Raw genomic sequence first — 17,721 nt, 5'->3', positions numbered from 1 at the left:
TTGTAGTTACATATTTACATAATCAATCTGAGATTTAATTGTCCAGCATATTTGGCTCATTTGCTCAGGATATTCTGGAATGAAATGTGTTAAGATGTTAAAGTTGGAAAAAGACCATCAAGGAAGATGAGAGACTTGGAGACATCAACCGATCTAAATAGCATAGTATTTTAAAAAGACCAAAACCCACTGATAGTTTTGTCTCTTAATATAACATGTTTTTCAAGGTTAGCATTTCAGATCCTGAATCCTGATCGAGTCACATATCAACAATATAGAGGTATAAATATTCAGGGTAGATGGATGGGAGAGAGAAGGGGAAGTGAAATCTGTCTTTAGGGTAATCTGTCACCAACTTCTATCTTACACTCTTACTTGGAGAGATAGGATGGCTCTTGAGGGAATTCTAATGTTCCCTCTTGATTTTTGGCCTAAGAATTAACTTAAAAATAGCCTAGAGAGTGTCCTTTCCCCTAGTTTTCATACTGGTCCTTGCTGGCCTTCTAAAGGCTGGGGACCTGCCAAGTAGGCAGTAACCCCAAACTCTGTCATGGTGCCCACATTAAATATTGGAGAGAAAAAATACTAAAAAAGGAGAAGGAAAAATTCTAGGAAAAAGAGAAATTTTAACCCTTTTACTTCCACTGCTGTGACTATTCCCTTGACGTATGTTAGATTTTGTCTTCTTTAGAAGTAGAGTGAAGTGGTAGGTAAAACCTGAGGTTGCAGTTTTCAGTAACCACACTTCAGTGGAAAGCTCTTGTGAGATTATCTGGTCCGGCAGTTCTTAACTTTTACTACCATGCAAACTCACAGAGATATAACCATATCCTATGGTAACAGTAGGTCAGAATGACAGGGATATTCAACTGGAAGGTGTACCCTTTGGAGGAGGGTACATATCCTTTGGAGGAGGAAACATATTAAATTATTGGGAGGAATATAGGTTGGTATATGAGGGGATCAAATAAACCCCTCTCATTTTATACATGAGAAAAATGAGGTTTAAAGTGTAAAGGAACTTTCCCAAAGTTCCACAGATAGATTAATGGGGACACTAGGTAGATTAATGGGGACACTACTGAAATCTAAGATCCTAACTTCTATTCCAGTCTTATTTTTTTCTAGTCACACACTGTGGATTACCAAATAATATATGTTTTCATGGCATCTGTCTTCAGTAGGCCTTTTTATGTATCTGCCCCTGTGTAATCATATTGTTAATCTTGATTAAAACACTAATGGGAAGGCTTTAGTATCTAAAACTCAGGTAATAGTGGGACAGGAGACTCACACAGATTCTCATCTTTCTTTACTCCATGGTATATATCCATAGAAGCTTAAACACTACTTATTTATGCCCCCCATCACATTTTTTTTTCTTTTTTAATATTCTTTTTCATTATGGTTTATCATAGGGTATTGTATATAGTTCCCCGTGCTATATATTAGGACCTTGTTGTTTATCCATTCTAAATGTAATAATTTGCATCTACCAACCCCAAATTCCCAGTCCATCCCTCTCCCTCACTCCTTCCCCCTTGGCAACCACAAGTCTGTTCTCTATGTCTGTGAATATGTTTCTGTTTTGTAGATAGGTTCATTTGTGCCATATTTTAGGTTCCACATATAAGTGATATCTGTCTTTCTCTTTCTGACTTGCTTCACTTAGTATGATAATCTCTAGTTGCATCCATGTTGCTGCAAATGGCATTATTTCATTCTTTGTTATGGCTGAGTAGTATTACATTGTATATATGTACCACATCATCTTTATCCATTCATCTGTCAATGAACATTAAGGTTGTTTCCATGTTTTGTGTATTGTAAACAGTGCCACTATGAACACAAGGGTGCATGTATCTTTTTGAATTATAGTTTTATTCAGGTATATTCCAGGAGTGGGATTGCTGGATCATATGGTAATTCTATTTTTAGTTTTTGGAGGAACAGCCATAATGTTTTCAATAGTGGCTGTACCAACTTACATTCCCACAAACAGTATAGGAATGTTCCCTTTTCTTCTCCACATCCACTCCAGCATTTGTTATTTGTAGACTTTTAGTGATGGCCATTCTGACCAGTGTCACCTATATATCCTGCTTTTTCTTTTTCTTTTTTAAAATGGTGTGTTAGTTTCTGCTTTATAACAAAGTGAATCAGTTATACATATACGTATGTTCCCATATCTCTTCCCTCTTGCGTCTCCCTCACTGCCACCTCCCTATCCCACCCCTCCAGGCGGTCACAAAGCACTGACCTGATCTCCCTGTACTATGCAGCTGCTTCCCACTAGCTATCTACCTTACGTTTGGTAGTGTATACATGTCCATGCCTCTCTCTCTCTTTGTCACAGCTTACCCTTCCCCCTCCCCATATCCTCAAGTCCATTCTCTAGTAGGTCTGTGTCTTTATTCCTGTATTACCCCTAGGTTCTTCATGACATTTTTTTCCTTAAATTCCATATATATGTGTTAGCATATGGTATTTGTCTTTCCCTTTCTCAAAACTTCACTCTGCATGACAGACTCTAGGTCCAGCCACCTCATTACAAATAGCTCAATTTCGTTTCTTTTTATGGCTGAGTAATATTCCATTGTATATATGTGCCACATCTTCTTTACCCATTCATCCAATGATGGACATTTAGGTTGTTTCCATCTCTGGACTATTGTAAATAGAGCTGCAATGAACATTGTGGTACAAGACTCTTTTTGAGTTACGGTTTTCTCAGGGTATATGCCCAGGAGTGGGATTGCTGGGTTGTATGGTAGTTCTATTTGCAGCTTTTTAAGGAAACTCCATATTGTTCTCCACAATGGCTATATCAATTTACATTCCCACCAACAGTGCAAGAGAGTTCCCTTTTCTCCACACCCTCTCCAGCATTTATTGTTTCTAGATTTTTGATAATGGCCATTCTGAGTGGTGTGAGATGATATCTCATTGTAGTTTTGATTCGCATTTCTCTAATGATTAGTGATGTTGAGCATTCTTTCATGTGTTTGTTGGCAGTCTGTATATCTTCTTTGGAGAAATGTCTATTGAGGTCTTCTGCCCATTTTTGGATTGAGTTGTTTGTTTTTTTGTTATTGAGCTGAATGAGCTGCTTATAAATTTTGGAGATTAATCCTTTGTCAGTTGCTTCATTGGCAAGTATTTTCTCCCATTCTGAGGGTTGTCTTTTGGTCTTGTTTATGGTTTCCGTTGCTGTGCAAAAGCTTTGAAGTTGCATTAGGTCCCATTTGTTTATTTTTGATTTTATTTCCATTTCTCTAGGAGGTGGGTCAAAAAGGATCTTGCTGTGATTTATGTCATAGAGTGTTCTGCCTATGTTTTCCTCTAAGACTTTGATAGTTTCTGGCCTTACATTTAGGTCTTTAATCCATTTTGAGCTTATTTTTGTGTATGGTGTTAGGGAGTGTTCTAATCTCATACTTTTACATGTAGCTGTCCAGTTTTCTCAGCACCACTTATTGAAGAGGCTGTCTTTTCTCCACTGTATATTCTTGCCTCCTTTATCAAAGATAAGGTGACCATATGTGCCTGGGTTTATCTCTGGGCTTTCTATCCTGTTCCATTGATCTATATTTCTGTTTTTGTGCCACTACCATACTGTCTTTATTGCTGTAGCTTTGTAGTATAGTCTGAAGTCAGGGAGCCAGATTCCTCCAGCTCCGTTTTTCGTTCTCAAGATTGCTTTGGCTATTCGGGGTCTTCTGTTTTTCCATACAAATTGTGAAACTTTTTGTTCTAGTTCTGTGAAAAATTCCAGTGGTAGTTTGGTAGGGATTGCATTGAATCTGTAGATTGCTTTGGGTAGTAGAATCATTTTCACAATGTTGATTCTTCCAATCCAAGAACATGGTATATCTCTCCATCTGTTTGTATCATCTTTAATTTCTTTCATCAGTGTCTTATAATTTTCTGCATACAGGTCTTTTGTCTCCTTAGGTAGGTTTACTCCTAGATATTTTATTCTTTTTGTTGCAATGGTAAATGGGAGTGTTTTCTTTATTTCACTTTCAGATTTTTCATCCTTAGTGTATAGGAATGCCAGAGATTTCTGTACATTAATTTTGGATCCTGCTACTTTACCAAATTCATTGATTAGCTCTAGCAGTTTTCTGGTAGCATCTTTAAGATTCTCTATGTGGAGTATCATGTCATCCTCAAACAGTGACAGCTTTACTTCTTTTCCGATTTGGATTCCTCTTATTTCCTTTTCTTCTCTGATTGCTGTGGCTAAAACTTCCAAAACTATGTTGAATAAGAGTGGTGAGAGTGGGCAACCTTGTCTTGTTTCTGACCTTAGTGGAAATGGTTTCAGTTTTTCACCATTGAGGATGATGTTGGTTGTGAGTTTGTCATATATGGCCTTTATTATGTTGAGGAAAGTTCCCTCTATGCCTAGGTTCTGCAGGGTTTTTATCATAAATGGGTGTTGAATTTTGTCAGAAGCTTTCTCTGCATCTATTGAGATGATTATATGGTTTTTCTCCTTCAGTTTTTTAATATGGTGTATCACGTTGATTGATTTGCGTATATTGAAGAATCCTTGCATTCCTGGAATAAACCCCACTTCATCACGGTGTATGATCTGTTTAATGTGCTGTTGGATTCTGTTTGCTAGTATTTTGTTGAGGATTTTTGCATCTATGTTCATCAGTGATATTGGCCTGTAGTTTTCTTTCTTTGTGACATCCTTGTCTGGTTTTGGTATCAGGGTGATGGTGGCCTCGTTGAATGAGTTTGGGACTGTTCCTCCCTCTGCTATATTTTGGAAGAGTTTGAGAAGGATAGGTGTTAGCTCTTCTCTAAATGTTTGATAGAATTCGCCTGTGAAGCCATCTGGGCCTGGGCTTTTGTTTGTTGGAAGATTTTTAATCACAGTTTCAATTTCAGTGCTTGTGATTGGTCTGTTCATATTTTCTATTTCTTCCTGATTCAGTCTTGGCAGGTTGTGCATTTCTAAGAATTTGTCCATTTCTTCCAGATTGTCCATTTTATTGCCATACAGTTGCTTGTAGTAATCTCTCATGATCTTTTGTATTTCTGCAGTGTCAGCTGTCACTTCTCCTTTTTCATTTCTAATTCTATTGATTTGAGTCTTCTCCCTTTTTTTTTTTGATGAGTCCGGCTAATGGTTTATCAATTTTATTTATCTTCTTAAAGAACCAGCTTTTAGTTTTATTGATCTTTGCTATCGTTTCCTTCATTTCCTTTTCATTTATTTCTGATCTGATTTTTATGATTTCTTTCCTTCTGCTAACTTTGGGTTTTTTTTGTTCTTCTTTCTCTAATTGCTTTACGTGCTTTTTTATTTCCTCTTTGATTTCTTCAGTGATCACTTCGTTATTAAGTTGTGTATTGTTTAGCCTCCATGTGTTTGTATTTTTTACAGATCTTTTGCTGTAATTGATATCTAGTCTCATAGCGTTGTGGTCGGAAAAGATACTTGATACAATTTCAATTTTTTAACAATTTACCAAGGGTTGATTTGTGACCCAATGTATCATCTATCCTGGAGAATGTTCTGTGAGCACTTGAGAAAAATGTGTATTCTGTTGTTTTTGGATGGAATGTCCTATAAATATCAATTAAGTCCATCTTGTTTAATGTATCATTTAAAGCTTGTGTTTCCTTATTTATTTTCATTTTGGATGATCTGTCCATTGGTGAAAGTGGGGTGTTAAAGTCCCCTACTATGAATGTGTTCCTGTGGATTTCCCCTTTTATGGCTGTTAGTATTTGCCTTATGAATTGAGGTGCTCCTATGTTGGGTGCATAAATATTTACAATTGTTATATCTTCTTCTTGGATCGATCCCTTGATCATTATGTACTGTCCTTCTTTGTCTCTTCTAATAGTCTTTATTTTAAAGTCTATTTTGTATTATATAAGAATTGCTACTCCAGCTTTCTTTTGGTTTCTATTTGCATGAAATATCTTTTTCCATCCCCTTACTCTCAGTCTGTATGTGTCTCTAGGTCTGAAGTGGGTCTCTTGTAGACAGCAAATATATGGGTCTTGTTTTTGTATCCATTCAGCCAGTCTGTGTCTTTTGGTGGGAGCATTTAGTCCATTTACATTTAAGGTAATTATCTATATGTATGTTCCTATTCCCATTTTCTTAATTGTTTTGGGTTCGTTATTGTAGGTTTTTTCCTTCTCTTGTGTTTCTTGCCTAGAGAAGTTCCTTTAGCAGTTGTTGTAGAGCTGGTTTGGTGGTGCTGAACTCTCTCAGCTTTTGCTTGTCTGTAAAGGTTTTAATTTCTCCATCAAATCTGAATGAGAACTTGCTGGGTAGAGTAATCTTGGTTGTAGGTTTTTCTCCTTCATCACTTTAAGTATGTCCTGCCAGTCCCTTCTGGCTTGCAGTTTCTGCTGAAAGATCAGATGTTAACCTTATGGGGATTCCCTTGTGTGTTATTTGTTGTTTTTCCCTTGCTGCTTTTAATATGTTTTCTTTGTATTTAATTTTTGACAGTTTGATTAATATGTGTCTTGGCATATTTCTCCTTGGATTTATCCTGTATGGGACTCTCTGTGCTTCCTGGACTTGATTAACTATTTCCTTTCCCATATTAGGGAAGTTTTCAAATATAATCTCTTCAAATATTTTCTCAGTCCCTTTCTTTTTCTCTTCTTCTTCTGGAACCCCTATAATTCGAATGTTGGTGCGTTTAATGTTGTCCCAGAGGTCACTGAGACTGTCCTCAGTTCTTTTCATTCTTTTTTCTTTATTCTGCTCTGCAGTAGTTATTTCCAGTATTTTATCTTCCAGGTCACTTATCCGTTCTTCTGCCTCAGTTATTCTGCTATTGATCCCATCTAGAGTATTTTTAATTTCATTTATTGTGTTGTTCACCATTGTTTGTTTCATCTTTAGTTCTTCTAGGACCTTGTTAAATGTTTCTTGCATTTTGTCTATTCTATTTCCCAGATTTTGGATCATCTTTACTATCATTATTCTGAATTCTTTTTCAGGTAGACTGCCTATTTCCTCTTCATTTGTTAGGTCTGGTGGGTTTTATCTTGCTCCTTCATCTGCTGTGTGTTTTTCTGTCTTCTCATTTTGCTTATCTTACTGTGTTTGGGGTCTACTTTTTGCAGGCTGCAGGTTCGTAGTTCCCGTTGTTTTTGGTGTGTGTCCCCAGTGGCTAAGGTTGGTTCAGTGGGTTGTGTAGGCTTCCTGGTGGAGGGGACTAGTGCCTGGGTTCTGGTGGATGAGGCTGGATCTTGTCTTTCTGGTGGGCAGGTCCACGTCTGGTGGTGTGTTTTGGGGTGTCTGTGGACTTATGATTTTAGGCAGCCTCTCTGCTAATGGGTGGGGTTGTGTTCCTGTCTTGCTAGTTGTTTGGCATAGGATGTCCAGCACTGTAGCTTGCTGGTCGTTGAGTGAAGCTGGGTGCTGGTGTTGAGATGGAGATCTCTGGGAGTTTTTTGCCGTTTTATATTATGTGGAGTTGAGAGGTCTCTTGTGGACTAGTGTCCTGAAGTTGGCTCTCCCACCTCAGAGGCACAGCACTGACTCCTGGCTGTAGCACCAAAAGCTTTCATCCACATGGTTCAGAATAAAAGGGAGAAAAAGTAGACATTAAGAATTAGTAGAAGTAGAAGGAAAGAAAGAAAGAAAGGGAGGGAGGAAGGAACTAAGGAGGGAAGGAAGGAAAAAAAGAAAGAAAGAAGATAAAGTAAAATAAAATAAAGTTATGAAATTTAAAAATAATTATTAAGGAAAAAATCAAAACAAAACAAAACAAAATGGACGGATAGAACCCTAGGACAAATGGTGGAAGCAAAGCTATACAGACAAAATCTCACACAGAAGCATACACATACACACTCACAAAAAGAGGAAAAGGGGAAAAAATAATAAACCTTGCTCTCAAAGTCCACCTCCTTAATTTGGGATGATTGGTTGTATATTTATGTATTCCACACATGCAGGGTACATCACGTTGACTGTGGAGCTTTAATCTGCTGCTTCTGAGGCTGCTGGTAGAGATTTCCCTTTCTCTTTGTTCGCACAGCTCCCAGGTGCTCAGCTTTGGATTTGGCCCCGCCTCTGCGTGTAGGTCGCCGGACGGCGTCTGTTCTTCGCTCAGACAGGACGGGGTTAAAGGAGCCGCTCATTCGCGGGCTCTGGCGCGCTCAGGCCGGGGGAGGGAGGGGCACGGCGTGCGGGGCGGGCCTGCAGCGGCAGAGGCGGGCGTGACGTTGCACGAGCCTGAGGCACGCCGTGCGTTCTCCCGGGGTAGTTGTCGCTGGATCCCGGAACCCTGGCAGTGGCTGGCTGCACAGGCTCCCCGGAAGGTGGGTGTGGATAGTGACCTGTGCTCGCACACAGGCTTCTTGGTGGCGGCAGCAGCAGCCTTAGCGTCTCATCCCCGTCTCTGTGGTCCGCGCTTTTAGCCGCGGCTCGCGCCCGTCTGTGGAGCTCCTTTAAGCAGCGCTCTTAATCCCCTGTCCTCGCGCACCAGGAAACAAAGAGGGAAGAAAAAGTCTCTTGCCTCTTCGGCAGCTCCAGACCTTTTCCCGGACTCCGTCCCGGCTAGTCGTGGCGCACTAACCTCCTGCAGGCTGTGTTCACGCCGCCAAACCCAGTCCTCCCCCGGCGCTCCGACCGAAGCCCGAGGACGGAAGCCCGAGCCTCAACTCCTAGCCCCGCCCGCCCCGGCGGGTGAGCAGACAAGCCTCTCGGACTAGTGAGTGCCAGTGGGCCCTGATCCTCTGTGCGGGAATCTCTCCGCTTTGCTCTCCGCACCCCTGTTGCTGTACTCTCCACCACGGCTCCGAAGCTTTCCCCCTCCGCCACCCGCAGTCTCCGCCAGCGAAGGGGCTTCCTAGCGTGTGGGAACCTTTCCTCCTTCACAGCTCCCTCCCACTGGTGCGGGTCCTGTCCCTATTCTTTTGTCTCTGTTGTTTATTTTTTCTTTTGCCCTAACCAGGTACGTGGGGGGTTTCTTGCCTTTTGGGAGGTCTGAGGTCTTCTGCCAGCGTTTAGTAGGTGTTCTGTAGGAGTTGTTCCACGTGTAGATGTATTTCTGGTGTATCTGTGGGGAGGAAGGTGATCTCCGCGTCTTACTCTTCCGCCATCTTCCCGGAAGCGTCCCCCCCATCACATTTTATGAGTAATTATATTCCTCCACCTAAGCACAGCTCACTTATTTATTGAATTTTCCTTCTTTACCATATGCTCCATAAAGATATATAGTATCTAGATGTAAAACAAGCTTATTATTACTACCCTCTACTAACAATAACGAATTATTACAAAGGACACATTCCTCACCATTAACATTGGTATGACATAATTAAAAATAATAACTAGCATTTTAATAATGCTTTCAATTTCAAAAGGCTTATCTTCACATGTAGATAAATTATATTTATCTGGCTTAAGGTATCAGAAAAGAACAATAAAAGTGTCCTTTTACTTTGTGTGTTCTTTTTCATTACATCCTTGCAAATTGTGGTAATTATCTGAAGCAAATCTTTATCATCTGATAGAAGTCCCGTGAATTAGGTGAGATACTAACACTGTTCTACAGCTGTGACTCCCAAGACTCAGAGCCACCTCCTGTTAGCAGGCACTTGGTTGAGCTTAGCTTGAAACTGTGGTCATCTGACACCAATCCAGTGCACCCTATGTACCCTGTTGGTATCGTATGTCATGTTTTGATTTAAACAAGAAAGCTGAGCATGGAGATTGATGATATAAGTGTATTTTTATGGTGACTCTATCAATAATCCCTTAAACAGCACTTCAGAGTTTAGTGATGCCTTAAAAATATATCACCTAAATAAAGGTTTCTCTAAAAGGCTTACAAATCACAAAATAGGATTCTTAGCACAAGTACTGAATTCAGTACTTTATTGCAGTTAAGTTAGACATGTTAAGGATCATTGATACATGAAATCACGTTAGTTGATGACATGTCTTAAGCCCCATTAAACAGAAAATGAAAAATACCAGCTTATCATAGAAGGAGCAAGCATGGGCTGCAGAGTCAGTAAAATTCTTGCTGCAATCCCAGTTAGGATGCTTTCTTGTAGGGTAACTTATAGATGAGTTTCTTACCCTCTGTGAGCCTCAGTTTTCTCTCCTGTAATGGGCATAGCAACACATCCATCCGGATTTGTTATAGCAACTAGTGATAATGTACTGAGTCCAGAATAACCTTTAGCATATTTTGTAGCTCAGTAAATCACAGCTGTGGTTAATATGATTATTTATTAACATTATTTGTAGTATTTATATATTATAATTGAGTGTACAATAAGTAAAGATAAAAGATGTTGTATTAGAATCACCTCCTCCCCTTTTAGCACTAATCAGAACTCTTAAAGGAAAGCACTTCGTTCTCTCTAAAAGGCCAATTAGAATTGAATTTATTAGAGTTACAACAAAAGAATAGGTTAGCTTGAGATACATTTCTTATGTAAAAAGAAGTGCCTGGCAAATTGTTTAGAATGTTAAATCTCTGTGCTCCTTGTTTCATTTCTTTGTACCTCAGTTTCTGATGTGACAGGAAAGGCCTCTAAAATCTATCCTGTACAACTCTACATTCTGGGATTCTATGAAATGCCCTAGAGAGAGTCATCACCATAAGCTTACAATCTGGAAGGGGAGACAAGTAAACAAGTCTTTCTGTACCTTGACTCAAGAGATTTCACAGGGGTACAGCATGTATTGGTGTCCTCTGGGAGCCTGGAGGAGAGACCAGTTCTGCTTCTAGGTTAGGAGGATTCTCAGGTGGTTCCCACCAGGACCTGAAAGGCCAGTTGCTGAGGAAGCCTGGTTCCAAAAACCTAGGCCTTAGCGAAATACAAAAACCAAAGAATAATTTCTTGTGCCTTGATAAGAGTAGAAATGACATACCTAGTTTCTTTTAGCACTGCACCAAAAAATTATTCTCGAAGATTTCTCCTATACTTGTAAACATGGTAATAAACACATTGATGATAAATATATCAGCTGGTGTAGATTGCTGCACATCATATGTAGAATATAACATATTTTTTACTTATTTGCAGCAAAACCAAGGCAAGTGCCCAGCCCAGAATTGTTCAGTGGAAGCCCCTGCTTGGATGCCTGTTCACCACTGTACTGTGAGTTTATTTGATTATTCTAAGATTGGCAAGATTAAAGTATAATTATTTTTATATGTTGGAACAACCTTAGTGGAATGGGCTAGAATACTCTCTGAAATTCTAGAGTAGAGCAAACATTTTGAAAGGAGAAAGAATGTCTTCTCAGAAAGCTCTGCATTATAAGAAGCACCGGTGATTAGGGATTACATGTATTTCTTTTTTGGAGTGAGAGTAACTTGTAAAGGATTTGTCGAAATGGGTTATTGGTGGTTTAGAATTGAATACTCTTTAAAATGAATGTGTTTGCACATGTATTTTTCTCAATAGCTGCATATTCAGCAATATTTGATTTTAGATGCCTTAGAGAAGGATTCTTTCTCTTCTTCCATTGTGTTGACTGTTTAATAGTGATGGGTACATGGATTTGCAATTTTCAAGTCTTCCTGGTATAATAATAGCCTCTGCATTTGTGTGAAATCTTCCATCAGAGAATTTTCAAATGCCTTAGAAACAAACAGGTACGATGTCATCATTCCTCTGTTGTAAATGGGAAACTTAAATGCAAAGGAAGTAAGAATAGTGCATCGGTTGTAAGGTTGGGAATAGATTCTGGATGCCCTGACTGTCCTTTCATGAACTCATTCCATGACGCTGTGCTCTGAATAAGTGAAGAAAGTGGCTGATTGTATGATACACTTTTATATATACATTGCCTGATAGAAATGACAGTGGTTCCTCTGGGAACCGTGTGTGCTGTAACTGAGGGTTTGCCTGTCATGAAATAATTTGTGTATGATGGGGACAAAAAGTTCAAAAGTTACTTTTGAGGCATTCCCCTCATTTGACCTACCTTGCAGGCAGTATAAAGTGATATGTGGAGTGCTTTAAATATCCTCATCTATTATTGAGATACAGGCTTCTGAAAGGTGCAGCTGGACTCTCATAGCATGACTTATGACTGTGTTAAAAGGCAGTAGGCCTGGAGGAGCCTACTTTTCACTCAGATTGTGTGAGAGAATGAAGCCTCTTTCCTTGACTTTTATTTATCTGTGGAAGGTGAGAAGGTGGGATCACCTTTAATGAAGGAGTGATGATAATGCTAAGTTTTGGAGGCATTCCTGCAGTGCAGAGGCAGCTCAGCTTGCTGGAGACATGGAGAATAAAAATGTCACACTTTTGTGAGCAGGTGGTCAGAGGGGAGTGCCTGCTTAGAGACTCTGCTGATGCCAGAGAAAGGACGCGTTTTAATAATTCCATTTCTTCATCAATCACTCCTTTTATTGTATCCTTAATGATATTATCTCGCAATTACTGATTTATAATGCCTATTTCTCCAAGAAGACCATGTGCTTTTCAGGTTCCTAGTATACCTACACCTAGGTAAATCCCTGGGTACATGGTAGAAGGTCTGTGAGTGTATATTTAATAAATGAATCTTCAATCTGTTGATTTCCTCTTTATAATAAGTTTTAATAAATTATTTTGTAACTCTCACATTTCTCGCTGAATAGGAATAAATATATTTTTACTTTGTTAGTTGGGTGGTTTCCGTTTCTCACCTTCAAGTGTCCTTTTATACTTTCTCCTTCACAGTACCATTGAATATGCGTTTTGAGGAATTTTGTTTTCAAACTAGACAAAATTTAGTAGTTAGATTCAGCTGTGTCAGGCACTATGGCAATTGCTAGAGATACAAAGGTAGATGGATAGTGGTCCCATTTTATCAAATACATCCATGTATTCCAATTAGTAGCTGATCCTCCAATACACTGATAATTTCAGCTCAAAATAAAAGAAATTTGACATTTTAGTTACTTTGTGCAGTCTTATTGCAAGTAAATCCATGATTAGAATTCTGTCTTTTGGATTATTAAAAACAGCTCATCCTTCATAATTACTGTGGAGTTACCGCTGAGGATCTGAGAATCCCATATTAGGTCTTCCTGTTGTAGAACACTAAAGACCAAATAGATGACTACATTTAAGACCCTTCCTGAAGATCACAAGTCTGAAATGCCAACACTTCAGTCTGATTTTCAGTTCTATGGTCAGGTGAGAGCATCAAAAAGATATTTCTTCTTGTTTCTGCCATAGAATTGGTAGCTGCTGGTTGCGTAGATTTCCTTTGCCATTTACTTAAAAGTAATACATCTCCCAGTGGGGCAAGCACTTTCTGGAGGAATTGCACAACCCGTAATGATTCTGCTTTCTCTGTCAGTAACCCCAGTCTACAAAAGTAGGCTCCTAGTGGCCATGTTTGGGCTCTGCGAGTCTGTGCCTGGCCATGACTGACTGATCCAAGAGGTAAATATCTGATCCCAGGTGAGCCTGTTGGGTTCTCTCTCCTGGGTATTTGAAATTTGTACCAGAGAGAGATCAAACTGGTAGCCATCAGTATTGAATCATATGAATGACAATAGTTTGGAAAATATTCTATGAACCTCAGTTGCTGAGATTCCTTGAGTTGCCGAGATTCCTTGAGTTGCTGTATATTTGCCCTTTGAGGTTTAGCTTGCTTAAATCTCTCTTTGATTTTGTGAGAAGGGCTCAATAACCTGCTGATAATCAGTAAGTTACATTTTTTTCCTTAAGTTATCTAGATTTTGTTTTATTTTGTTTGTTTGGGGGAATTTATTGCTCTTTGATTTATTTGCAGCCAAAAAGTAAACTCGCTTAACTAACATCTCCTGGTCAGTAACATTTATGGAGCTCCCACCAGAATTGATGTAACGAGTAGTTGTCTCAGACAGAATGAAGCACTCAGAACTGTGGGATTTTGATAATTTATAATAGTCCATTCATTTCAAGTATCTGGTTATATATAACACTTGCGTACATAAAAATGAGCAAAGAATAATTTGATAATGACTTAACTCACATTATAAACTGAGAAATATGGCTAGTTAACAATACAGTAATAAAAGTATATTTACATAACAAAAACTATATACAATATGTAAAGTAGTTCTGGTATTAATTTCCATTTTCTCATCTCTCAGGAAATAGAGAAAATCTTAGCCTCTAGCGTCCTGCGTTTAAGAGAATGTCTTGTCCCCCTCAAATCCTCTATGGGCTGAAGCAGGTTATAAATAAATTAATACATACTTACATTCATGATAAATGGATAGTCTCTGTTATCTTTGTGCATTTTTAAATTCACTTGATTCTTTCCTACATTTCTCTCCCCGTGCCCTATTCTTTCTTGGTGTTTTGCTCTGGAATAATTGTATCCTTATAGCTGGGCTTTGTTACTATATTCAAAACAGTCCTGGTCTTTGTGTGTGCTTTTGCCTCCAGGTTCATTTTAAGTGCAGAGGTTTTATCATTGGTTTTTCCAAGAAACTTTCTCTCTCCAAATTGTTTTTCAAATGCCTGTCAACAGCTACATATTGCCTTAAAAATGACTTCTTTTACTACTTGATTACTCTCCTCTTGGATACTCTCTTTTTTTGGCACTGCACATCTCTGTAATAATGGGACCAAGAAGTGTTTTTAAATACTTTTCCTTTTAGTCAGAATTACAATGTACAGATTGGGATTCAAGCTGAATAGAAAATTTACCTCCAGCAATTATACAGAAACATGGGCATATTTATACTTTGTGAATAATTATAAGTGAAATATCTTCTCTAGTGAGAAGTGTGACAGTTTTGTTTATTCATCTTTCCTTGTGTGGCTACATTAAGCATTAGAATGATACCCTTCCTCACCTCTACACTTTACATTTAATTGGGTTGTATGCCCATTGGTTTGTACGATCACCAGTATGAACACAGTGGTTACCTGAACCCCTGCCACTTAGAAACAAATGAGAAGAGACCCACAGGTTCTGGGACTCAGGTGAAGGCAGGCAGATCTCTGAATCTGGAGTGAGCTAGGCTAGGAATCAGTTCCTGTCAGTTGGAAATAAAGAACCTTAGATTTGACCAGCTGCAGGAGGCTTGAGCGGCTGCTGCATTTCAGGGCAGGTCTCTGGACCACTCAGTATGACTATGGCCTATGAGTGGATTTGGTCACTTTGAGGAATGTCCCCAAACGCAATCCTTAGTTATTAAGCATTACTCAGAAATGGCTGTAATGTATAATTTTACTGATTAGACATATGATATATAAATATACATATTTGTCTAGAATAATTGCTTTGTTTCTCTTTATGTTTGCACACCCCTTAGTTCCTGGAAATTTAAAAATAATGTAATGAGAGGAGTTTCTAAAAGCTAAGTTGAAAAAAAAATCCCTGCTGTTATGGAGCTTATCATGGATATTGTTATTTCTGCATATCTCTATTGTTATGTAGTATTCACCCATAAATAGATATGGGAAATATTTTTAAAAATCATATAAGCATTTGCAAATAAGAACACTGTACTCTGAATGCATCAACCCTCATTTAGTCATTCAAGGAGCATTTACTGAACATATTTTGTAGGTTGTAACTGACCCTTTGATTCCTCAGGATAGAGCAGGGAACAATACATGCATATAATCATTATACTCTGTAATATATGCTATATAATAATGGTCTGTACAAAAAGCTATAACTTTTCAGAATGGAGATTTGCCTCAAGATGGATTTTGGAAGACAGAATATGCAGTTTTTGGTAATAGTTAAGTATAAAAGCTTTAGAATTGTATAAGTTTTGTGTTAAAATACAAATTCTGCCACTTACTAGACGTATAACATTGGACAATCTACTTAATCTCTCTGAGTTTACACGTGTAACAGGATATTTTGAGATTTACATGAGGTAATGCATGCCATGTGTTAACACAGCACCTGCCACGTGGTAATTGCTTGAAAAGTGGTAAGAGAAAAGAAAGAAAAGGATAGGTCATTCTGGAAAGTGATGGGGAAGGATGAATTGGTGAAGCAAAACATAAAGAACAGGCAATAACTCATTATTAATTTAGGGCTATTTAGGAGGGCCCTTTCTTCCAAAAGGATTCTGGCTTGTTGAGGAAGAGTTTCCAGGAGTTAATACACAACTCTTTAAGACTGTAAAAGGAGAAATCCTGAAGCTCTTGAAAAGAAACATTTGCCCTCTGACAGGCAAGAACTGATGATATGGAGTGTCATATTGAGATGTTTGTATTCTGAGTAATATAAAGCCATTTTTGAAGAGTGGGGCTAGATACTCTTTTTAATTTAAAAGCATATTAACATTTCACTACAATGTCTCTCTAGATTATGAAAGTAATTTTTCTCTTTGATGGGAAATCAATAAAAACAGACGTTCCTGTAAGAAACCAGAGGAGATGTTCTTTTAAAGTGTTTATTGTTTCAGCATGTTCTCCCAGACTGCCTCCCATTACCCACAATTGGGATCAATCCCTCTAATTGAAACCAGTTAATACAATGTGCATAAGCTATTCTATACTAGTGCAAAGGTTTTTTTCACCTGTTTTGGTAGCTTCTCCCCCACCTTTTTTTCTCCACAGTTCATTGTGTGACTTCCTTTTGTATACAGCCCAAATAAATACCCAGACCATGGTACTTAGAAACATCCAATGCAGTCATAAAACAAATAATGTTGTGTCTGCTCTCTGGGTGTTGTAGAGTTCCTAGGAACACAGACCCACTGGGCAAACTCTGCTGCTGGGAAATTACACCCAGGATGGCTTTGACGGGTATTGTCTTTCCAAAGACTGGATGTAATTTTTATTTTTTAGGGCAAGGTTTTCATACCATCAGTGGTTAGTTCCCTTATAGAACAAAAAGTTAGGATGTTATCAGATGATCACAATTTTAGGAAAATTTTGGAAAATTACAGAGTACAGGGCTTTAAATTGGTCTACACTGGGATTAGAGTACATCTGGCCGTATGGGTGGTAGCCGTAGGGTTAGAAAAGAATTCAGAGGGGAAATTTCCTTAGAAAAAATCACAATGCACTTTAAGAGATGTGAGCTCTGTGGAATGGCTCTGATTCCAACTTGGATGTAGTTAGGGCTTTGAATCAAGGAAAGTATGAGGAAGACTACGTTGATACAATGGATATATTGCTTTTTTCCCCTCTCTTCTGGCCATTATAGTACTTTCGACTTGTACTGGTTTCCTCTCTAGGTTCGAAAGAACCAGCTGGGAACTGCAGGATTCATATCAAATAATTTTGTTACACTGATCTTTGAAGCATGCTCAGAAAGGGAACCCACAGTATTTATGGGTTTGGGGGGGGGGTTCATGGGAGAGATGAAAGGGCATTTCCAGTGAGCACACATGAAAAACACACAGAGTAAAGAACTAAAGACATGTAAACATGTACCCAGCATGTCCTGTGCAGAGATGAAGGTTTCAAGTCCTGAGGTTGCTGGCAAGATCTGAGAAGCTATCCATCAGTGTTCTTATTTTTTTCCCACAGATTTACTGAAATATAATTCACACACTATTATAATTCAACCATTTAAAGCACACAGTTCAGTGACTTCAGTACATTCAGAGTTGTGCTGCTCTCACTACTACCAATTTTAGAACATTTTCATGAGCTCAAAAGAAACCCCATGTCCATTATAAGCCGCTCCCCACTCCTCTTCCCTCCAGCTCCTGGCGATCACTAATCTGCTTCCCATCTCTACGGATTTGCTTATTCTAGACATTTCCTATGAATGGAATTATAAAATACATG

At 38.7% G+C, this 17,721-nt stretch overlaps 1 protein-coding gene across 13 annotated transcripts in view; it reads left to right on the top strand.

The window, feature by feature from the left end:
* The window catches only part of DLG2 (discs large MAGUK scaffold protein 2), a 2,016,902-nt gene that overhangs the window by 423,693 nt on the left and 1,575,488 nt on the right, over positions 1-17,721 (top strand). For all 13 annotated transcript variants that reach the window (XM_060303825.1, XM_060303817.1, XM_060303816.1 and 10 more), the window contains one exon: positions 11,044-11,118. In XM_060303825.1, coding sequence (XP_060159808.1) covers positions 11,044-11,118 — 75 coding nt within the window. The remainder of the gene's footprint in view (positions 1-11,043; positions 11,119-17,721) is intronic.

This window comes from Globicephala melas, chromosome 8 (assembly GCF_963455315.2).
Source record: "Globicephala melas chromosome 8, mGloMel1.2, whole genome shotgun sequence".
NCBI classification, from domain to species: Eukaryota; Metazoa; Chordata; class Mammalia; order Artiodactyla; family Delphinidae; genus Globicephala; species Globicephala melas.
This window is presented reverse-complemented; position numbering and strand designations above follow the sequence as displayed.